We start from the raw sequence: 23,523 nt of genomic DNA on the forward strand, positions 1-23,523 counted from the left end.
ATGGAGCCATATACTCAATAAATAATTCTAGATTGACAGTAGTAATCTCAATGCTGAGAACAGCTGGGGTGTTGAAATGATGTGATTGATTGCTTCAGTCTAGATCGTGTTTGGTTAACCTGACTAACATTTTATTGGTTTCCACGTCACACAGCACATGCACTGGACTGGAGCTCATTTTAATTTCCACCTAAATTTACAAAACAGTTTGGATTTTTTGAAGGTGCAGAGGGGGCAAGTACCACTACTATCTGCATACTTGCCTCTTCTGGTACTCTGAGTGTTTAGTCAAGAGGTGAACCTAGAGGGAGAACAGTACATACCTTTTTTTTAAAAAGGATAAGGTGAAAAGAGACTTATATGCTGAAAGCGTTACCTAGATGCATCACTCTGTCCCACTAGAGTGCAGAGGCTGAGAAAGTTAAACTGTGGAAAATGGGATCTTGGACACTCTTGTTTTACAGGTTCGTCTAATTATGAAGGCTTATTCATTCATTAGGGAGAATGTTCCTCGGGTTCTGTCTTCAGCCAAGGAGAAGTCAAGTGAGTAACTTACCCTGCTACCACTAGACGTTTGTGGATATGTTGTTTTACTCTTTGCTTCCCAAGTCCTCCTTCCTCTAGGGGTGAAATTCACCCATATGCATATGGTCAGCCCAAGGCTTCTGTGCACCATTTACCCACTCAGGTATAAGTGGGTCTTTAATGTGGCTAGAGAGGTGCCTGGGGTCTGTGGTGGCCTTCTGCACAGAAGTGAATTTCAACCAGGGTGACTGAGTTATTACAAAGAATTAGTGTCTCTCTAAAACCAGTTCTAATTCTAAGTTGGTCAAGACATCAAGGGTTTTTCTATGTGCTTTTAGTGCCAGGGGATCTTGCTACCACTGGGACATCCACAAGAAATGGCAGAGGGGACTTCGGTGTAATGCTTCAATCCAAAGGACAGCACCTCTAAGAGGGCAGTAGCCCATCTAGAACTGCACAGCAAAGTTAGCATGGAATAAAAGCCCAGATGCTGGTGTGGTGCCAACATTCTGGCCCTGGGGTACACATGATACCAGTAATCATGACACACCAGCAGTAACTCCTTTTAAAAATGCGACTGTGTGTAATGACTGCCAATTTAATAACATTGTGCACTGAGTGGCTGTGCTGGTTTCTCTGAACTGTGTGTCCCAAACAGAATTCCTGCTAATTACTAATCTGTTGTCCCTCTGTTCTTTTTCTGGCAGTCTAAGAATTCTGCCTCCTTGACTAAAGTCTTCAGGGTGATGGCTAGTTAGGAGGCCTAGGTTAAGTATGCAGAAGGCTACTGAGGGAAGCACCATGCCTTCAGTGTGCTGAATGCTTCACTGCCAAATACTCTTTTACTCTTTCAGGCACCATCCCAGTTCCCCAAGTTACCCAGTATCTGTACTTCCTCTTCGCTCCCACCCTCATCTACAGGGACAACTATCCGAGGTAATGTCAACAACACTGATATCTTTATATAGTATTCTAAAAGTCTGAGCTAATGTTTAATAACTCTGAAGTGGGAACTACCCCCACTTTACTGAAGCACTGAGAGATAAGGGAGTTTCTGCAGGTCATATGCCAAACTACTGGCAGGGCTGGAAATAGCACGCCAATGACTTGTCGGACCCACCCTCTGCTAATCAGTCTCTGGGTACACCTCTACCCCGATATAATGCAACCCGATAGAACACCAATTCGGATATAACATGGTAAAGCAGTGCTCTGGGGGGGCGGGGCTGCGCACTCCATTGGATCAAAGCAAGTTCATTTCACCTATAATGCGGTAAGGTTTTTTTGGCTCCTGAGGACAACATTATATCGAGGTAGAGGTGTATTTTAGGAGCTTTTCTGAAAAACCATCTAGAGTTAGATCTAGGAATGAAACAACCAGATGCTAAATGTCTTTAGAAAGAAAGGGAACTGTGAAGACCAGTCCCTTAGATTTTAGTTAAATTTGAGTATCTGCCATAATATGGAGTTGTTAAGCAGCTCCATCTCTTGGATTTGAGGAGGAACTACAGGTACCTTTAAAATACACTTAGCCCTGGAGTTCTTATACTTTCATAGTATGGGCCTGTTCTACAGACCTTGAATATTCCACAGACTAAACCTCTAATTTAAACTTTAATTTAGTTCTGTGCTCAAGGGATGGGATGGTTACAGAATACAGTTGTACTGGATGAGATCCTTGCTGCCCCAAAGGAAGAGTTTGTTAGATGTAACATTGTGCTCTTTCTCTTTGTAGGAATCCCATGATAAGATGGGGTTATGTAGCTACCAAGTTTGCACAGGTGAGTCTAGTTTAATTTTTGATCATCTTAATACATGTCCAGAGAATTCTCAGACTCTATCAGATGGAATTGTCGGGCACTTCCTGCTTGATGCCTCAGCTTATGTGAATTATCCAGCAATGAGTTTCACCGGAAAAATACAGAAGCCCTTCCAGTGATGAAAGAAAAGAAAACTCTCTCTGATCCCTGCTATTATATTAATATTTTTACCCTGAAATATTTTGTCAGATACTCGTCTAATTCCTTTTTAAGAAAAAATATTTCTACTAGTTGCTTCCTTCAGTGAGTTGACTTGATATATAATCCACCCTATGATGAAATTCTGTCATAATTTCAGTTAGGGATTGATTTTTCCTTAGCTTTGATTTATGACCATTGGCTTTTATATTGATACAGAGGGCAATAGAAACACCAGTATGCATTTTACCATCGTACTGTGGATACTGGAAAAGGGCTAATTACCTTGCACAACAAAGAACTGATCTGAGGCTTTGTCTTAGTTTTGAACCACACCCTTTTTGGAAAAGGTGGTTTACCACTTCAAAGGCTCCAGACAGAAACACAAGTGCCAGTATATCTCTTGAGATGTCCAGCATTCTTTTGAAAACTTGAGGTTTTGATAGTTCAAGCCAAGCTTTTGGATGCTTATCTGAACATTAAACTTCTTTTATTATTTTAATGGCCATACCTTGTCAAAGTAAATAACTTTTAGTTCAACTGAGATTGGTGCAGAGGGCACTTACACATCTGTATTCTCCCCTCACTTTTTCTCTAAATCTAGCACTGATCAAGATTTTGTGAGCAGGGCCATCCTTAGGATTTATGGCGCCCTAGGCGGAATTATTGAACTGGTGCCCCTGAGCCTGTCTTGCTCTTAGCAACACACACATAAGCTTACACTATTGGGAAAACTTGCCACATGCATGTTATTAAAACCAGTTTAACTTAATGAAGCACACTGTAATGCTGATGGACTAGCACTAAAGAATCAGCACTATAGAAAAAATTCTGATTTGACAGAATGATGCAAATAATATAATTTTTTTAGTTTGTCAACATTTTATTGGAAATTTCTATCAAGAGGTATTGAAACAAGGATTTGTTTTTAATTAAAATCAATCTTTCTGGCTTTTTTGTCTGCAAAAATCAGTAAGAATATCACTGTATGACAAAGACAAGGTGATGTTTTGTTTGATTGCAAGAATAGCAAGACTAGTCAAGTGTTCCTGACTCCATGTAGAGCGAAGATAGTTTTTAATGAGCTTTAGTTTTTTGAGAAACTCCATTCTCCTGATGCTACTGTTACAGGAATTGTCAGTAGAATACGAGTTTTTAATGAGCTTTAGTTTTGAGAAACTCCGTTCTCCTAATGCTACTGTTACAGGAATTGTCAGTAGAATACGAGTGGCAATGTACCCATTAGGATATATGTCAACAAGTTTGCTGGTATAAGTAAACTGTACAATGTCCATTATCAATTTTGCGTGTGGCAGCATTGAGGACAGTACTCAATTCTTCATACAGTTCAAGTCCATTTAAATCAAAACGATCGCCGTGCTTCTGGAGGCTCTCTAGGTCAGGGGTCCCCAACGCGGTGCCCGCAGATGCCATGGCGCCCACAGGGGCCTCTCAGTGCACCTGCGTACTGGCCGGCGGACAAGCATCCGCCGAAATGCCACTGAAATTCGCCAGCATTTCGGCGGCAATGCCTCTGGATGACGCCGCTTGCCACCAATAAGCAGCATCATCCAGAGGCGTCGCCGCTGAAATGCTGCCGAATTTTGGCGACATTTCGGCGGATGCTCGTCCAACTGGCACGGTCCTTCGTCTGGTGAGCGCCAGACGAAAAAGGTTGGGGACCACTACTCTAGGTTCTTGCACTTTGTCATTAGTTTCTCTGTTTTCCTATTTCATTGAATTTAGTCCTGCTCAGCCCACCTGCCAGCTGAGTGAATGGAACTCCAGGCTGACAGCGGGTTGAGTGGCTCAGCCTGGGTATCAGCCGCCTGCCTGCTCAGCCTGCTGCCAGCCTGGGGTTCCTTGGGGATCCCCAGGCCAGCAGTGGGTGCTGAGTGGGGCTGGTGGCCGGGACCCTGGGTGGCAATGGGGCAGCAACCGGAACCCCAGAGCAGTGGCAGGCTGAGCCGCTCAGCCCAACGCTGAATGCCATCAAAAATCAGCTTGCGTGCCACCTTTGGCACATGTGCTGTAGGTTGCTGACCCCTTCTCTATACATTAGTAAAGAGATGAGCATATTACAGTTGTTGGAGGACTCTATTTAGCAGTAACAGGGCTATAGGAAAGTCAGTCAACATTTTTTGTTTCTCTGATGAAAACTGGCCCACTCCCTTCCCCATACCAAACTCATCACAAATAATTGTCAACAACTTAATTTTCTGGTTTTGGCTAAGAGAGTGGATTTAAAAATATATATATATATATTGAAATTGAATTCAGGATTGTTAGCAAGCATTTTTGGCGAACAAATCTGTTAAATGAACATCTAAATGGCAACACAGCACTCCTTTCATGCTTGGCTCACCCCCTAGCCTGCTGGTCCAACAGCTGCAGTAGAGGAGGAGATAGGTGGAAAACTGCAGGACCCCAATATCCACCTCTTGGGGTGCAGAGTGGCAACAGCAGCAGCAAACCCTCAGGTCCGATCACACGCCAGCCCAACAGACCCTGGTGAAGTTAGCACAGCATCTGATCTCAGGGACGGGGCACCCATGTAGGCCCTGTGCAGCTCCCCTCGGATGAGATGGATCACTGCCAGCCCGGGGGAGAGACGCGCTCCCCAGCTAGGGTGACCAGATCCAGATGTCCTGATTTTATAGGGCCAGTCCCAATATTTGGGGCTTTATTTTATATAGCTACCAATTACCCCCACCTAGGGTGACCAGACAGCAAATTTGAAAAATCGGGACGGGAGTGGGGGGGAATAGGAGCCTATATAAGAGAGAGACCCAAAAATCGGGACTGCCCCTATAAAATCAGGACATCTGGTCACCCTGCAGGTGAATTCCTTCCCCCACCCCTTCCCAGAGACCCCAGCAGCCAATCCTCTCCCTCAGACTGTGCTGCAGCATCTCTCTCTAGGACCCAGCAGCCCTGTTCTTACATGCTTCACTGCTTCCCATCTGTCTGGGCTCCCGGCAGAGCGGTGCCCCCAGACCTAGTGGTGCTCTGGGCGGCTGCCTGTTCTGCCTATGGTTAAGGACGGCCCTCTTTGTGAGCTTGGGAAGGCAGTGTGTGTATGTTGCGGGGTCAGTGACAAGAAACTGCTTCCTTTGCCCCATGTGCTTCAATGAGCACAGTCGTTCATTATTTCTTGCTGTAATCCAAAGAAACTTCCAGGTCAAATTTTTTTGGACCCTCAGTGTGGTGTGACCTGGAGTTCTGCCACTTCACAAGGAATCCTTCTTTGCATCTAAATGGCACTAACAAGGGGGCCCAGCTCCCTCTTGATAGGCTGTTCTTGATGTGGAAGGAAAGGGGTGAAAAAATGTGTACTCTAGTTGCGGTACCGTATGTGCATTTATAATGGGGATTAGGTGAGTTGAAAAGCTAATTATAAAGTGAGTCAAGGTGTTCATCCAGTCAAATTACTGTATTGACAGAACTTCCCTGTCTTAAAACTTTGAATAGGGAGTTGCCTGATGAACCAAAACCAGGTTCTTGAATGGCCCGGCCTGTTGTAAATCTTCTCCGGTGGAAGAGAATTGAAGATTATAATATATATGAAGTAAAGATTTTAATATACAGTGTGTGCTCAGCGCTGTCTCAGTGTCTTGGTTAGATCCAAACTGTGAGATTTCTCACTTGTATTTTGGGCATCAGCATAAAACTATTGAGCTTCATCTTCTAGCACTATATTAGAACTGCTCACAGCCGCCACATCAGTAGGTGGACTTGGAGAAATGTATAAAGCTACTCTGGCAAAACAGTGACAATGCACTGACATTACCCCACCAGCTATCTGGGAACAATGCTCCAATATTAATTGAAAACAAAAAATTAGAATATCATGGGAGTTTCATGAATATTGTTTCTAATCCAAGACGTGTGTGAGTGGTGGGAAGTTTGGGGTGGTGCCATTGTTTCTCTCTCTCTCTCTCTCTCTCTTCTGTAAAGAGTTGCGATGTTACAGATGTTACTTGTGCGTTAATTTTTCTTATGGAGTGTGACTGCTCTTGTGCTGCAGGTGATTGGTTCGCTTTTTTATGCCTACTACATCTTTGTGCGACTCTGCATCCCTCCATTTCGGAACATAAGTCAGGAACCCTTCAATCTGCGAGGGCTGGTCCTCTGCATTTTCAATTCCATCCTGCCAGGTGAGACCTACGTGGCTGTGCGACATTACAACCTTCCTCCATTTCTCACCCAGGCTAGACTTGTAAAAGGAGGGTTCAGAGAAAGTGCCAAAACTCCTGCTCACAGGGTTTGTGTGAGATGAGTGGTTTTTCATAGGAAGGGGAGAATTGGTCGCTATAACAGATATGGCTGCCCTGCAATGCACCTATCCTGTGATAACTAAGAAGATAACTTGCTGTTCTGTTGTTAAATAAGACTTTCTCCATGAAAGTTGAGCGATGAGATGATATAGCTTGAGGGCACGAGAGAGTCAAACAGAACTTCAGATTTTAATTCTGGCTCCTTTGTCAACAGTCTCAGCACCATAGAGCAGCCTTTGTGCATCTCGTGTGGTGAGGTAGCCTTTAAAAATGATAGTTATAGATTGAGTAATACAAAATCTGGTTCCTCCTGTTAAACCTGTTTGCAGCAGACACAGTTTGATGGCTCTGTTTATGTATCCCTGGTCACAGATGAGTAAACCAACAGATGTTGTGAAATGAGTCTGGTTTTTTTTTTTTTTTTTTTCCCCCCCATGTATCTCCAGGTGTTCTGATTCTCTTCTTGGTCTTCTTTGCATTCCTTCACTGCTGGCTTAATGCATTTGCTGAGATGCTGCGCTTTGCAGACAGAATGTTCTACAAGGTAACAAGGTCTTTCTTCTGCAATGTCTGTAGATGTTGCTGCTGTTCTCTACAGATGCTATCGTTGTTAATACACCCCAAATGAAATGATTTTAGTTTTATGAAGTTCCTAGAATTTTTTTCTCCAAATGAAATAGTGTCAGAAGAGGAAAAGAACCTCAATGCTGCTGATGTTCATTGTAGGGGAAGTTCCTTCTCCAAAGTCCCTCTAGATCAGGATTGAGGCATCCTAGTCGGGTATTGTGGAGGAAACTTGGCCTGCCGATGCCTGTATTACCTCTCTGTGAGTGAACAGGACTTCAGCCACCAGAACTGTCAAATCTTTTCATTAGCATGACCATAACTTAAATTTTTCATTCTGTTTGACCACTGCAGTTCCATAGAACTCAGCTATTGGAGTAACTGTCATACCCCTGAAAGATCAAAATGCCATAACCTGTGAAATCGTGCAATACAACTTGTTAATTTAACTGGGATAACTAGTTGTTCTAATCACACAATCTGTCTCCTCAAACATTTTCAAACTTAGTTTTCAAAAAAGAGTTAATGGAAGACCTGTCACTAACACCAACTATGTGCCCTCTTCTCCCCTTTAACTATGTGTTTCAGGATTGGTGGAACTCCACATCATATGCAAACTATTACCGAACATGGAATGTGGTGGTACATGACTGGCTGTATTACTACGCTTACAGGGACTTTCTGTGGGTGAGCAGCAAGCAGACTTGGTCCTCATTCTTTATCTCTCTTTGAAACACTATGGCATCTTTTTCTAAATAAGTAAGGAGGTGGGTGTAAGAGGGGAGCTAACACCATTTCTCGTGAGAAAATTAGTAGTTTGCGTTGCTAGAGTCCTCATTGGTTTTGGAACAGGACTGATGTGGAGAAGCACTCTGGAATGGCTTTCATCCAGCAAGGTTATTTCTGCAATTATGCAGAAATCACTGAAGAGAATGACAAAGGAAGAGAATGTGGGGAAGTGTGAATTAATGTAGTGGTGTAGGAATGGAATCCATATTAGAAGTTTGTAAATTGTTTTGAATAAATGAATGTCCAGTAAAAGCTCCTCCCTATTTCTATGCCAATTTTACAGAAGCCAGTGTCTTATCCCGTAGAGGTGCAAAAAGGCCTTGCTTTTTGATTGACCTGATGACTAACAAAAAGAGTCAGTGACTGACAAACTGGTGATCTGCTGACCTTTGAGGGGGAGATCACAAAGCCTTTCCTGCAGGATGGGAGGGGAGACTTAGGTTAAAAATGTAACTATAGATAAACGAGTAACTTGATTGTGAAATGCTCTTCATAGTGCATTCAGGGATGTGAATGACCAAATTCAGTGTCCTGGTATGGGCAGCCACTTATGCATGTTAGGAGAACCATTGAGTTCACTGATCTACTCACATGCATAAAGTGCAGGAGTGGGGCCTATTCTAATGCTTTAATGAAAGGTAACAACTGAACCTAATATGTTGGTTCACAGAACTGTTATATTCTGGCATGGTAATACGTTATTTGAATAGATGAGCATTGGTGTGTTTTTATATTTCATGTGTGTTCTCAGGAAGTGAGAAGCAGAGTAGAAATCCCCCAAAGAATAGACACTTCCCTTAATCTAAGGAATCTGTAATGTATATGGAATTTTTAAAGCACCTCATGCATAGCAGGGGCAGATCCTAATTAGTCCATTAAAATTACTTTAAATGTATTAACCTCTAGTATAAAATAGAATAAAGTATAACAGAACAGGTCTGTATTTGATATCTTCCCCCTGCCCCTCTTCCCATCACCAGTTCTTTGGTAAAAAGTTCAAAGCTGCTGCTATGCTGTCCGTCTTTGCTGTCTCAGCTGCCGTACACGAGTATGTCCTGGGAGTCTGCTTTGGTTATTTTTATCCAGTCCTCTTCTGCCTCTTCATGTGCTTTGGAAGTAAGTCACCAGGAAAGCATTTGGTAAAAAATAATAAAATATACAGCTGGGGTAAAGCACAGAGGCTAAAATAGTGATCAGGGTCTGTTGGGCGAGTTGCTCTTCAAACACTTGCAGAACTGTTTCCTGTAGAAAAGTTCCAGCTGGAGAACCAAATCCTGCAAACACCTGTGTCCAAGGAGTCACATTAAAGAATTACTTAACGTGTTTTCAGGATTGGGGTCTAAGGATGCAAGGAATATAAGGGTGAGGGAAATTGTATTGCTGTGCAGGGCCGGTGCAACCCATTAGGCGACCTAGGCGGTCACCTAGGGCACTGACATTTGGGGGCGGCGACCGCAGCAGCCGAACATCCAGCCACTGCGGTCGTTGGCGGTATTTCGAGGGTGGGGCCTTCTGCTGCCTCCGTTGGGGGCACCATTTTGGGGGTGGGACCTTCTGTTGCCTAGGGCGCCAAAAAGGCTGCCGGCACTCCTAGGGCTAGTTGTATAGCAACATACATATTCCCATGCATATAAAACATACCAAGTTAATGTATATAAAACTGGGCAGTGAATTTATAACAACATAACTTTTCCCTTTAGCCAGCCCCTCGAGGATGAGTTACCACGCTTCTGCCTAGTAGCCAATATTTTTATTTTTAAAGCCATAGCCTGAGGGAGTAGTTGCTCAGTTTTTATCTTGCTACTGTAACTGATGTGTATAGGTGTAGCCTTCCAGCACTGAGTTGGAGGATGGCATCTTCCCTTTTCCCTACCTCTTTTTGTGGGAGCATGAGTGCAAACATGTTTACTTTGTGGGTGGTAATTGTTATGGGGCAGGCACAGTGCAGATGTTCACAGCTGCCTCCCACTCCCTGCTCTGCTAGCGTTCTTCACTCCTCTGCTGTAGCACTCTACCACTCCCATTCTAAACCGAGGCTGCCAGATGGACCTGGTAGTCTTGTAGGGAATAAACTTGCCAATGTGATACATATCATTTGTGAAAGAAGATGATAAGCATGCTTTCCTGTGCTGTATGGACTTTTCCCATAACGTGCCACCAATTCAGTGGAGATGGACAGCAGACCGATGATCAGACTAATTTAGTGGAACTGAAAGGAGAATTCAAGAGACTTATTGGCCCTTAATGTGGGTTAAAACTTGAGCTTGCAGATGTCCCGAATAGCGCGCCTTGATGAGTTTTTATTTCCTCTTCCAGTGGTTTTCAACTTCATTCTTGATGACCGTCGGAAAGGGCCCATTTGGAATGTGATCATGTGGACCTCTCTCTTCCTGGGCCAGGGTGTCATCATTTGCCTTTACAGTCAGGAGTGGTATGCACATCAGTATTGCCCCCTGGAAAATGTAAGTGGTTAACCTTCGATTCTGAAATAACGAAGTGTAGAGACAGTGAGAAGGGACAAGCCTGGTTTGTGTAAAGGACAAAAGATTAGTGAGAGTCGGTCGGCCTTATGGGAAAAAGGGTGAGAAATTCTAATGTGATAGAGGAGAGCGGTGGACTGATATGGCGTAATCTGGAAAATGGGGGGTGATGATGTAAAGAAGTTGGTTTCTATTTCACTTTTACTGTTTTTAAACTTATGACATGAGCCTAATAACAAAAACTCCAGAATCTTACAAAGCCTGAGACATAACTCTTACATGATTACTGACCTCTGAGATCAGTTTAGAGAAGGACTGACTCTACTAACAGAAATTAGAGAAGGTCTCTAGCTGACAAAAACTCAAGGATCTGGTATTTTACTGCCCATTGTTCACTGTCTCCCCTACCTTCACGCACACATTTTCAGTTTTACTTTGTAGGGTCACTTCTTTAAAGAAGTTTAAACAGTACATTTTATTTCCCCCTGACTGTCAGTTTTCAAGTGGTGGGCTTATGTCCTTTAAACTCAGAGCATTTTAATCCGTTCAGGCAATATGTACTAGTATTACAGTGCAGGGGAGGCAGCATGCTCAGCCTCCAGGATGAGGAGAAACAGTTGTGGGATTTTGGTTTTTTTTGTTTTGCTTTGTGTTTTGGGGTGGGGTTTTTTTGTCTTGTGGGTTGTTGTGGTTTTTGCATTGATTGGGTCTGTAGGGAATTTCCCCTTGCTTTCAGCAGTGGCAATTGTAAAATAGGGAAAATAGAAACATGGTTATAAAATCAAACATGAACAACTTCGCTCCTAAACACCAACCCTTCAGTGTTTGAGTAGTCTTGATAGCTCAACCTGTCTTGCACAGCGCCTTGACAAAGCATTCAAACCTATTCAGCAAGGTTTTACCTGAAGCCCATTCTAAGTGGGCTCAGAATTCAAGGTCTGGTCCTAAGTTCCCTCTAAGCTGCGTATGTGCCTATTAAGCCCTGTGCAGGGGCTCAGGCCTGCAGCGGGGAGAGTTTCCTCTCCCCAAGCACGGACCTGCTGCTGCTGGGAAAGAGGCGCCCCTCCCCATTGGCCCCAGTGCAGACCTGCCAGGGGAAAGGTGCCCCTCCCTGCTGGCCCCAGCACGGACCTGCCCTGGACTTGCTGGGACTGGGGGAGAGGCGCCCCTCCCTCGGCCCGGCCCAGGACTGCTGGAATTGCCCCAGCCGGGAGAGGCACCTCTCCCCCTGCCCCGAGCTGCTACAGTGAGAGAGGGCTGGAGGGAGTTCTCTCTCTCCCTCCACCGCAGCCCTGGGGCAGCCTGAACCCCCCCAAACCCATCAACCCTGGCTCAACCCCAGAGGCTGTACCCCAACCCTCTGCCTCAGCCCTGAGCCCCCCTCCTGAACCCCTCATCCCTGGCCTCACCCCAGAGCCTTCACCCCTAGCTGAAAACCTCACCTTCTGCCCCAGGCCTGAGCCCCCTGCCGCACCCCAAACCCCTCATCCCCAGCCCCACCTCAAGCCCGCATTCCCAGCCAGAGCCCTCATGCCCCCCCCAACCCTCTGCACCACCCCTGAGCCCCTTCCCACACTCCAACCCCCTCGGCCCTACTCCCACTACATGAATTTTATGTGCACCAGTATTAAGGTGACATGTCACACATCACCTCCATATTGGTGCACATAACAAAATTATTCCGTACATGGATCTAAAAAATTAGAGGGAATACTGGTCTTCCTCTCCCTCCCCCTATTACAAATATGTCATCTCTGCAGTTTTTGTATTCATTTCCTGTAGTGGTAGCTATCACCCAGAACTGACTCCTGGGATGAAATGATCAGCTGCTGTTGTAAATCTGTCTTTGCTGAAGACAGAGGAATAGATTTTTGTAATGGCCATAGATTAGACACTCATGCTTACCTGAAAAAATGTCGTCTGTCTACACCCTGCTGTCAGAATCAGTCATGGCCTCCATGACTATCAGATGTGAGACTATGTGGTGTTGCTGGCTTTTTCTGTAAGGGGAGTGTGAACAGAAAAGGTTACTTGACTTCAATAGACAGTACAATAATGTCCACCACTACATGTCCATGATTAACATGCTGCCTCTCTTCTGTTGTGTCTTCTAGCCCACGTTCCTGGACTATGTGAAACCACGTTCCTGGGATTGTCATATTCAGATTTAAAACCATTAAACCCAGCTTTCATCTTACCTCCTGTATCTGAAGATCAGCCTGTGCTCCTCCAAGGACAGGGAACAATGACATAATTCACTTCAAATCTTTTTTAAGGGAAGTTGTGCCTCCTGATTATTGGAGATAAACTGTTTTTGTAACTTTATTGAGGCAGCCCAGTTGAAGTGGACTGCAGCAGGCATCCAGGTAGCTCTCATTGCACACCGCTCTACTCAGTCATTCCCATGTCAGTCATGAAACACTGAGATGAAGGTTATGTCCATTGGAATTTTGCTCATTCCAGCCATGCTTCATATTTTGCTACTCTTCACCCAGACAATAGATTGTCTGGTCAGACTAATTAGAGCTCAGCAGTAGCCTCTGTCCATCTGTTTCTTAGACATTCTTTCAGAGTTGTTTCCTCCTTCAGTAACTGGAGACTCTACAGAATTTGTATGCTCTTTGGAACCTTTCTTGTTGCTATGGTAGTATTATGTGATAGAGCAACATGTCTTTGCATCATAGCCCAAGTATTGGTGGATGGCTTTCTGTGTCCTCTGTCTGGAATTACTTTCCACAGACAGTACATAGAGATTGAAAATGGGCTGGGGAAAGTTTAATTTTTAATGCTGAGGACTTTTTTTCTTTCTGTGGTTGCAATGAACGATCAGTTGCTACTGGCTATATGAAGATATTTGCTTTACTCAAAAATAGGGCATACAGTCTTAAAAAAACAAAAACCTTAGTTACACTAAAAAAGCTTAAGATTGGTCTCTAAATCACAAAAGCCTGACCTCTTTGGCTCTCAGAATTCCAACTACAGCTCTTATGCCCCTTGGCTTTTTATATTGTGCTCTGAAGCTCATGTGACTATGAGCAGTAGGAGTTTTGCTTTTTCTGACAACTTCCCTCCCTGTAGCCCCTAGATTAATCAATTATCTTAGGGGGATACAAAACTGTCAGAGTGAAAAGTTGTTACTCTGCATGTGCACTTACTATTCTGCATATGTTAGTATGCATTGAGTATATGAAGCAGTTTGAAAAAATCCCATTGATTTCAATGATTAGTATTCTCATTCAAATGGCTCCACTGTATACAATGCCCATTTATCTTGCCACATGTTGACAAGATGCTCCATAATAGCTTCCTGACACAAAAGCAGTTGGAAATAAGGGGATGAATCAAAGCCTTCCCCCCACACCCCCCGTCACTCTAAATCACTACTTTTACAATGGAAAACCACATCTCCCTTGGAATGTTGCATCAAAAATATATGGAGTCAGGAAAAGTTCATGCCCTGCTTTGGGAGGGAGATGGGACCATTGCACTGCTACAGGGAGAAACTGATTGATAAATGGGATATTCAAACTGGGAATATTCCCTTTACCACAGCAGTTGCGCATTATTGTATCTAATTGAAGTTCCCTTCCAGTTACTGTCTGCTTCACTTTCTATATGGAGATGTCAGTTTTACACTCTAGGTTACAAATTAGTTCAGAAACTAACCATATAACTCCTGTTTATCTGAATGGCATTTATTCATTTAAGTGATGCACATTGAATTGTATCCTACAATAATTACAACTTCCATTGCAGGAAGGAGCTGAGTGGTAGAGAACAACTTGGCCTTCATTAAGTACTGTAATTTCACAGTTACTCAAATGTTTTTTAATGGCATTTTTCTGAGTGGCAAGTTGATCCTGTTGACCTCCAAGCCACAGGCATGGCCACCAGTGCTGACAATGGGACTCTATTCAAGTGTTGGGAAAGCTATTTTCTAACCTGAGTTGAAACATAACTTCATCAGAGCCAACTAATTTTGATTTTAAGTATTTTTTTCTTAGTTTTCAGTTTCTGTCTAATAGGTCTTCTGCTTTTATTAAAAGGACACAATCAGGTCAAATATGTGACAAATTCAGGTTTTGAATGTATAGGGTGGATTTTTTTAATTGAATGACAGTAAATATAAAAACTCTTAATTGTTTTCATGATTTTTTTTATTTTAGTAGAAAGAATTTAACAAATATTGCCCCCAAACATAGGACATTTGTGCTAGTACAGAAGAGCCTGGAGGTGAAAATCATTAGAAACTTTACCATGTCTGTTGGTTTTTTACTTCCACTAGTTGAGCTTGAACAATTATAATGGAAAGTAAACTAGACCTTTTTTTAAAAAAAATGTGCTGCTAGTAAAATTTTAAGAGATTATTTTTAACCTGATAGTGTCCTTTTTAAAAATAGCTTTGTGGTCAGATATTAGCACTTCTCCTCCATCTAAGATGAATTGAAGTCAGTACACTTTAATCATAGTTCTTAAAATGCAATGTACTGTTTATGTATGGAAATCCTTGCACTCCCCTGGGGTATGATGGATTAGAGGCTTGGATTTCCTGAAGCCTGTGTCTGATTCCTGCTACTGTGTCTTAGTGTTCTCAAAAGAAGGAAGAATTGTATTTTGAGTCTTCTCTGCCTACTAATAGGACTCTCAGTATAACTCTCTGGTGCCAGCTTACCTATAATGTAGAATCTTGAGCGTTACTATGTCAATAACCTCAGTGCTTGGAGCCAAAGGATTAAAATACTGCAAGCAGAAGCCAGTCATTATACAGGCATGTTCCATTGCTGTAACTGGCCTTTTTTCTTGATACATTCAGTTCTAACCTTATAGTTCAAGTCATCTGAAACCATGCCTTTAGAGCGCATTGACAACTATACTACTGACAATTTTTGCTATTTGTTGACTTATTTTGTGATTTGATATCAGCTTGAAATTCAGTTTTCATGATTGCCTTGGGGAAATACTTTAGGCCTTAGACTTTCTAGCGAAATTATTGCACATTGCTGGGCTAAATGGGAATTGAAGATACTACATGGTTCATTTGAAGAGTTTTGTTTTGTTTTTTGTAGACCATAGAATACCAGCTCTAGCAGTGTGGTGGTCTGGCCAGTGATTTGGCCACTTAAGGCTAACAACCTATTTGAATTCTTACGGTATACACATATTAAGTGTTCTTTGTAAAGTTGTGAAGCTTACTTCCACTATCTCTTAACCATCCATGAAATGGGAAGCTTCCATTTTGGAATTCCTGCCAATACAACTCAACTTACTGCTCAGTAACATCACAGAATCAGTATTAATGTGGTGAGATTTTTTTGTACCCAGTTTCTTGCATATATGAAATATGTAATAGTTCACAAGGGTATTGTATATTTGTCCTTGTAAGAGAACTGTAGATTCATACAGAATCTTCAGACTTAATGTGTCCTTTTTGCTGCTTTTAAAAAACCCACCAAGCTATCCAGCTTCCTGCATGAAGATGGCTTTAGAACTGAAAGAAATCCTGCCTTTGATCTCTTAAAACTGTATACTGTTCAATAAGGATTATCAAAATTAGCCTAATTATTTTTACTTGCTGTGAAGAAATCAGTGATTTGAGCCAGGGTGCCTGGGATGGGAAGAGGCAGTATTAACCTATTAATGGAAAGTGAATCATTTGGCTTGAATCTGTGAATGTAAATGAGCTGGAGGGAGGGAATGATTTAAATGTGCCCTCTGAGAGAGTATGCATTCTTTTCAGATGTCTCAGGGTTATGCACCTAGTCAGCAAGATACCTGCAAGTCTCTACCCAGTGCGCTAGAGTCTTTGCTGTTGAGAGTAGTTGACAACCCTACTAGTCTCCTTCCTGGAGCAGACAGATTCTAATCTCTTTAGTTGGAAAGGGTGGGCGACAGAAAGAATTAAGTGTGCAAATACCACTTAGTAGAAGAAACTAAAGTGCACTCTACCTGTGAGTTGTATGAACAACCTCTGGTGTTATTACGGCTGGAATAGCTGCCAAGAGATGCCTGTTGTGGGAGATGTGATTCTGTTACTGTCTGCAATGTATTAACCTGTAAAATGTTTTGTCATGCAGAAACACGGTTTATATAATCTACTGTATTTCAGCAGTTGAAATATATTTTGCTATCTAGGAAAGGTGTGTGTGTGTGTGGGTCTGTTCTCTCCAGTGTCGTCTACGGCCTGTGTTACTGTGGGGGACAGGTACAAGCTGTACCTCACCCTACTGGAGTTGATGGGAGGGTGAAGAGCATTGTTCCTGGATGTTGAGGCATCAGGGGTGAGAGACTTTTTTCCTCCTCCAATCTATGTATCACATTCTCGCTGGAGCTAGGCTCTGGATACTAGGCAGCCACTGGGGCAACTCCTGCCTGCTCAGCAAGCACTCTGATAACCTATTGCATACAGTCCTTGTGTGCCTGCTCTGGAGCACTCTGGGATCTGTTGCAAAGCATTGCGGAGGGATATTTGGGGGGGGGGGGAGTGATTGGGAATGGGAAAGAACTCTTGTGCTGAAGGAATAAGCTCCCATGGGGCACAGGTCTCCAGGCATTTCCATGCAGGGTGTTAAGTAACTCCCAATTCCAAACCTACTTTCCTCTTGTTCCTAAACAATGACAATCCTAGAAGCTGCATCCTCTCAATCCCAGCTCCTCTGCTTTGATCTCCTGCAAGCGCTAACTCAGGCCATGTCTACATCTAAAATTTTGCAGCGCTGGTTGTTACAGCTGTATTAGTACAGCTGTATAGGGCCAGCGCTGCAGAGTGGCCACACTTACAGCAACCAGCGCTGCAAGTGGTGTTAGATGTGGCCACACTGCAGCGCTGTTGGGCGGCTTCAAGGGGGGTTCCGGGACGAGAGAGCAAACCGGGAAAGGAAACCAGCTTCGCCGCGGTTTGCTCTCTCGGTCCCGGAGCCACCCAGCAAACCGCAGGGAAGGAGACCTGCTTGCTCGGGGTTCCGGGACCGAGAGAGCAAACCGGGAACGCCGCGGTTTGCTCTCTCGGTCCCGGAGCCACCCAGCAAACCGCAGGGAAGGAGACCTGCTTGCTCGGGGTTCCGGGACCGAGAGAGCAAACCGGGAACGCCGCGGTTTGCTCTCGCGTTCCCGGAGCCACCCAGCAAACCGCAGGGAAGGAGACCTGCTTGCTCGGGGTTCCGGGACCGAGAGAGCAAACCGCGGCGAAGCTGGTTTCCTTTCCCGGTTTGCTCTCTCGGTCCCGGAACCCCGAGCAAGCAGGTCTCCTTCCCTGCGGTTTGCTGGGTGGCTCCGGGACCGAGAGAGCAAACCGCGGCGTTCCCGGTTTGCTCTCTCGGTCCCGGAACCCCGAGCAAGCAGGTCTCCTTCCCTGCGGTTTGCTGGGTGGCTCCGGGACCGAGAGAGCAAACCGGGAAAGGAAACCAGCTTGATTACCAGAGGCTTCCTCCTTCCACGGAGGTCAAGAAAAGCGCTGGTAACTGTCTACATTGGATTACCAGCGCTGGATCACCAGCGCTGGATCCTCTACACCCGAGACAAAACGGGAGTACGGCCAGCGCTGCAAACAGGGAGTTGCAGCGCTGGTGGTGCCCTGCAGATGTGTACACCTTCAAAGTTGCAGCGCTGTAACTCCCTCACCAGCGCTGCAACTTTCTGATGTAGACAAGCCCTCAGTGCATGTGGTCCCCCAGGCTATGATTCATTTATATGCCAATAGAAAAGGGAGAGAGTTGGCTTCTGCATCTCTGAATCCAAGGCTTAAAATTGACTCTAGTGGACTTGCCCCGTGGATGCATTTTGGCCCCAGCCATCTATGACGATCTCTGTTCTTTAGGAGCCTTGTTAGGTTTCCCATCCCAGCAGGCAAGGAGGCCCAAACTTTCCCTAGCAGGGCAGTTTTGATCACTTTGCGAAGAACCCAAATGCTGTGCCTGTTCTGCAACCCTTATCTCACTACAAAGGTGTGTCCCCTGGGAACTACTGGTCTCTGCATGCAATGCAAAGCAAGCTAGGATGGAGTCTTGTATGCTGGGGCCTGTGGGTTGCTTATAAATGGGCTGCCTGCTTGCCTATATCTGATACACATTCCCCCCATGAAACTGTCCAGGGGCCGAATGCTGCTTGCTTGATTTGGGCAGCCAAGTGTGCAGCCTCTTTAACCCTTCAATTAGGGTTGCCTGGCATCTGGTTTTCAACTGAAACACCTGGTTGAAAAGGGAACCTGGTGGCTCCAGTCAGCAGCGCTGACTGGGCTCTTAAAAGTCCAGTTGGCAGCACAGTAGGGTTAAGGCAGGCTCATTGCCTGCCCTGGCTCTGTATGGTTCCCAGAAGCAGTGCTATGTCCCTGCAGTGCAGGGGTGGCCAGAGAGGTTCTGAGCTCTGCCCCTGCCCCGATTGCTGGCTCCACAGCTTCCTTTAGCTGGGAACCACAGCCAATGGGAGCTGCAGAGGCAGTATCTGCAGGTGAAGGCATCACGCTGAGCCTCTCGGGCCACCCCTGTGCCTAGGGGCCATAGCACTGCTTCCGGGAGCCACCTCAGGTAAACGCTGTCTGGAGCCTATCCCCCACCCCGAACCTTCTCCTTCATCTCCAACCCCCTGCCCCAGGTCAGAACCCGCTCCCGCATCCAAACTCCCTCCCAGAGCCCACACCTGCTCCTGCACCCCTGCCCTGAGCCCTCTGCTGACCCCAGCCCTGAGCTGCCTCCTCCACTCTGAACTCCTTGGCCCTGACCCCACTCCAGAGCCCACACCCCAAGCTGGAGCCCTCACTAGGGTGACTATGTGTCTGGTTTTGGAATGAAACACCCGATCGAAAGGGGATCCTGGTGGCTCCGATCAGCACAGCTGACCAGGCTGTTGACTGTCGGGTTAGCAGCGCCACACGGGGGCTGAACTGCACAGTTCCCGGGAAGCAGCTGGCATGTCCCCCCTCCAGCTCCTACATGTAGGGGAAGCCGGCGGGTCCACGTGCTGCTCCACCCACAGGTACAGCTCCCATTGGCTGGGGCAGGGGATGAACTAGCGTGCCTAGCAGGTGGCTGTTAAGGGGTGGTGGTGTGTGCCTCTCCTGCTGTTCCTGGCCCACTGCTCCTCCTGTGGCTGGGCTCAAGCTGCGGCACGTGCCCTGCGGTGAACTGCAGTCTGTCGCCCCATCACCAGCACCCAGGAGTTGGTGGCATGTATCTGCATCTCAGAGTGCTGGGAATAAGGCTGCATCCCTCCCCATCCCAAAGCCTCTGCACCCTCATCCCCCTCACTGCATCCCTCCCCATCCTATCCTACTCTGTCCCTCACACCTACCCATCCCAGCCATGTACCCCTTTCAGCACTCTCACACCCATCTTCTCCACCTCCTTCACCCATCCCCATGTCCCTCACCTGACAGCCCTGCACCCTAGTCACCTTCAGACACTTGTTCACTCCCATTATGTCCCTACACACCCCTGTGCCTCCCACATCCGCATGCACCAGTAGCCTTCTGCATCCCCATCCACCCCACATACCCCTCCCCCAACTCTTTCCTTCACTGCTGCCTCTTACCCCCACTCTGCTCTTGTCCTTGGCCTCTTTCCCTCACCTTTCTCTCCTCCGCCTGCCTCCCCATCTTTTCCCTGCCAGTCCACCCTCCTCCTTTCCCAGCTGGGTGTGTCTGTGCAGGCACGTGTGTTCATGCATGTAAGAAACTGTGTCTCTGTGTAGGGAAGTACATGTATTGCTGCATGTGTGTATACCTATGTGAATAAAATTTGCAGCCTAACTCTTTGACTCTTATTCCTTTTGCTAGCTTGCACACAAAAAAAGATGTATTAATTTCATAACAAGTTTTTAAAAGAGAAGGGAACTCTAAAAGAAATGTATTATTTCTTAAAAAGTGAATGTTGTTAACTTGTAATTGCAGAAGAGATAATATATCATACATTTCTCTCTACCTTAGTCTAGCTATATTATAAACTTTGTTGCAGATTCTTTTTATGTGTATGTCCAGCACCTATAACCCTGGAGCCCTGATCTTAGTTGGGGACTCTAGGCACTAAACAATTGTAATAATAAATAATGTGGAAGTATGTGTTACTACATGCCAGACGTGTACACAGGAATACCTGTGTGTATCTGGATGTAGGTGTGGGAGTCAGTTTCTACAGATTTCTTTATATAGGTATGTCAAGTATAATTCCCAATTCTGGACCTTAGTGTCCAAAATAGGGGTACTAGCATGAATTTCCCTAAGCTTAATTACCAGTTTAGATCTGATAGGCTGCCACCAATCAGCAGTTAGAGTAGAGCGCCTGATAGACTCTGGTCTCCCCCAAAAACCTTCCCTGGGGTCCCACGACCCAAATTCCTTGAGTCTCACAACAAAGGGAAATAAACCATTCCCTTCCCCCTCACCCAAAGGCCATACAGATTCAAGCTGCGTGAATCTAACACAAAGAGAAAATTTATCCTTCCCTTCTCCCCACCAATTCCCATGAACCTTAACTAGGAGAAAAAAATTACACAGGTCTTAAAAGCAAAACTTTTAATAAAAAAGAAAGAAAAAAGTAAAAGGTTTATCTCTGCACTTTAGATGGTAAAAAGTTACAGGGTCTTTCAACTATAAACAATAGAAAGAAACTTTCTCCAGCAGAAACACAATTTAAGCTACTTCCAGCAAGTACACATATGCAAATGGAGGAAAAAAAAACAAATTAAAAGACTATGACCGCCTTTTCTTACTTACAATTCTGAATAGATAAGAGACTGTAGCAGGGAGATTGGCAGAAACCTGGTTGCACCTCTAGTCCAGTCCAGGACCCAGAGAGAACAAAGCCAACCCCCAAACCCCACAAACAAAGGCTTCCCTCCACGAGATTTGAAAGTATTTTGTCTCCTGAGTGGTCCTCTGGTCAGCTGTTTGCAGGTCACTGTTTGTTAATCCTTTATAGGTGAAAGAGATATTAACCCTTAGCTATCTGTTTATGACAAGGTATATGGGCAGATGTGCATTTCTGGAGTTTTGCTTTTTGGATTTGTACTTGGGCTTCAGGAGTTAGCCTTTAATAGACCCATTGCAGTTGTGATAATGTTTGGTCCTAATTCCACACACAAAACTACTGTAACTTTAGTGAACAAAAAACATGGAGCTGGTTATGAAAAATGGGAAGAAGGGAGGGAAAGAATCATGAAAATCTCTGTAAAAAATGTTTTTTGAATTACCCTTTTGACCTGAAACTAGCATAATACATCTGTCAAAACAATAAATATGCCGGTTTGGGCTTTGCAGTGAAAATGAGCAGGTGAGCAACAGTGGAGGAGAGCAAGCAGTGGAGGGAGAGAGGCAGAGCCTCAGGAAAGGGTGGGCAAGGCAGTGGCTGGGGCATGGGTGTTCAGTAGTGTTGCCAACTTTCTAATGTAGGGGTGGGCAAACTTTTTGGCCCAAGGGCCACATCTGAGTGTGGAAATTGTATGGTGGGCCATGAATGCTCATGAAATTGGGTTTGGGGTGCAAGAGGGGTGAGGACTCTGGGGTGGGACTGGAGATGAGGGGCTGGGGGTGCAGGAGGGTGCTCCTGGCTGGGACCAAGGGTTTGGCAGGTAGGAGGGGGATTCGGGCTGAGGCAGGGAGTTTGGGGTGGGAGGGGGTCGGGTGCAGGCTCTGGACAGCGCTTACCTCAAGCAGCTCCCAGAAGCAGTGGCATGTTCTCTCTTTGCCTCCTATGCGAAGGTGCCACCCCATCCGCAGGCGTTGTCCCTGCAGCTCCCAGTGGCCATGGTTCCCGGCCAATGGGAGCTGCAGAGGCTACATGTGGGGTGGGGGCAGTGTGTGGAGCCCCCTGGCTGCCCCTAAGCATAGGAGCTGGAGGTGGGACATGCTGTGCTGCTGCTTCCACGAGCTGCGTGGAGTGAGGCAAACCCCTGACTCTGCTCCCCGGTGGGAGCTTGAGGGCTAGATTAAAACCTCTGGAGGGCTGGAGGCAGCCCTTGGGCTGTGGTTTGCCCATCAAAGTTCTAATCCCACAAAACTGAACACCCTCGCCCTGCTCCTTTCCTGAGGCCCTGCCCACTACATTTCCCCTCCCTTGGTGGCTCACTCTCCCCCACCTTCATTCTTTCACTGGGTTGCGGTAGGGGGTTGGGTGAGGGCTCTAACTGGTGGCGGAGGCTCTGGGGTGGGGCCAGAAATGGATTTAGGGTGTGAGGGGGGGCTCTGGGTGAGGGGTTTGAGGTACAGGAGGGGGCTCTGAGCTGGGACAGAGGTGTTCAGAGTGTGGGAGGGGGGTCTGGGCTGGGGCAGGGGGTTGGGATGCAGGCTCCATCTGGAGGTGTGGGTTGAGGGGCTTGTGTTGCAGGAAGGGGCTCAGGGTTGGGGCTCTGGGTCACCGGTGGCAGCTCCTGGTCAGTGGCACAACGGGGGGGTGTGTGGATAAGGTACCTTTCCTGACACTGCAGACTGTATTGGTCCCCAGAAGCAGCCAGGAGGTCTAGCTCCTAGGTGGAGCAGAGGTTCAGCAGGCACCTCTGCATGCTACTCCTGCCTGTAGGCACTGCCCCTGCAGCTCCCATTGGCTGCAGTTCCTGGCCAATGACAGTATGGAGTAAGTGCTCAGGGTGGGGGCAGGGTCCAGAGCCCTGCCCCCCCAACAGGAGCCAGCTGTGCTTGCTGCTTCTGGGGTGCAACACAGAGCCAGGACCAGTAGCTCTGCAGCACCACTGACTGGACTTGTAATGTCTCAGTCAGCGGTATGAACTGGGGCTGCTGGGGTCACTTTTCAATGGCGTGTTCCAGTTGAAAACCAGTCACCCTACTGTTTGGTTTTCTGTAATTAGAAAGTAGGCAACCTTAACTCTCATCTGCCCCCCTGCTGCAGCCTGGTGAAAATGAGGGAGGGACAGGATCGAGTGAGCAGGGGTGGGGCCTGGGGGCAGGGCAAGTGTGTTGGTTTTCTCTGCAATCAGAAAGTTAAGGTT

At 45.9% G+C, this 23,523-nt stretch overlaps 1 protein-coding gene across 2 annotated transcripts in view; it reads left to right on the top strand.

Moving 5' to 3' along the window:
* Positions 1–16,722, top strand: part of SOAT1 (sterol O-acyltransferase 1) — a 47,374-nt gene extending 30,652 nt beyond the window's left edge. For both annotated transcript variants that reach the window (XM_030572781.1, XM_030572782.1), the window contains exons 8-16: positions 465–543; positions 1,380–1,461; positions 2,261–2,306; positions 6,511–6,640; positions 7,207–7,304; positions 7,913–8,011; positions 9,094–9,229; positions 10,430–10,575; positions 12,708–16,722. In XM_030572781.1, coding sequence (XP_030428641.1) covers positions 465–543; positions 1,380–1,461; positions 2,261–2,306; positions 6,511–6,640; positions 7,207–7,304; positions 7,913–8,011; positions 9,094–9,229; positions 10,430–10,575; positions 12,708–12,764 — 873 coding nt within the window. In that variant the 3' untranslated portion in view covers positions 12,765–16,722. The remainder of the gene's footprint in view (positions 1–464; positions 544–1,379; positions 1,462–2,260; positions 2,307–6,510; positions 6,641–7,206; positions 7,305–7,912; positions 8,012–9,093; positions 9,230–10,429; positions 10,576–12,707) is intronic.
* The last annotated feature ends 6,801 nt before the right edge of the window (positions 16,723–23,523 follow it).

Source organism: Gopherus evgoodei, chromosome 8, assembly GCF_007399415.2.
Source record: "Gopherus evgoodei ecotype Sinaloan lineage chromosome 8, rGopEvg1_v1.p, whole genome shotgun sequence".
Lineage (NCBI taxonomy): Eukaryota > Metazoa > Chordata > Testudines > Testudinidae > Gopherus > Gopherus evgoodei.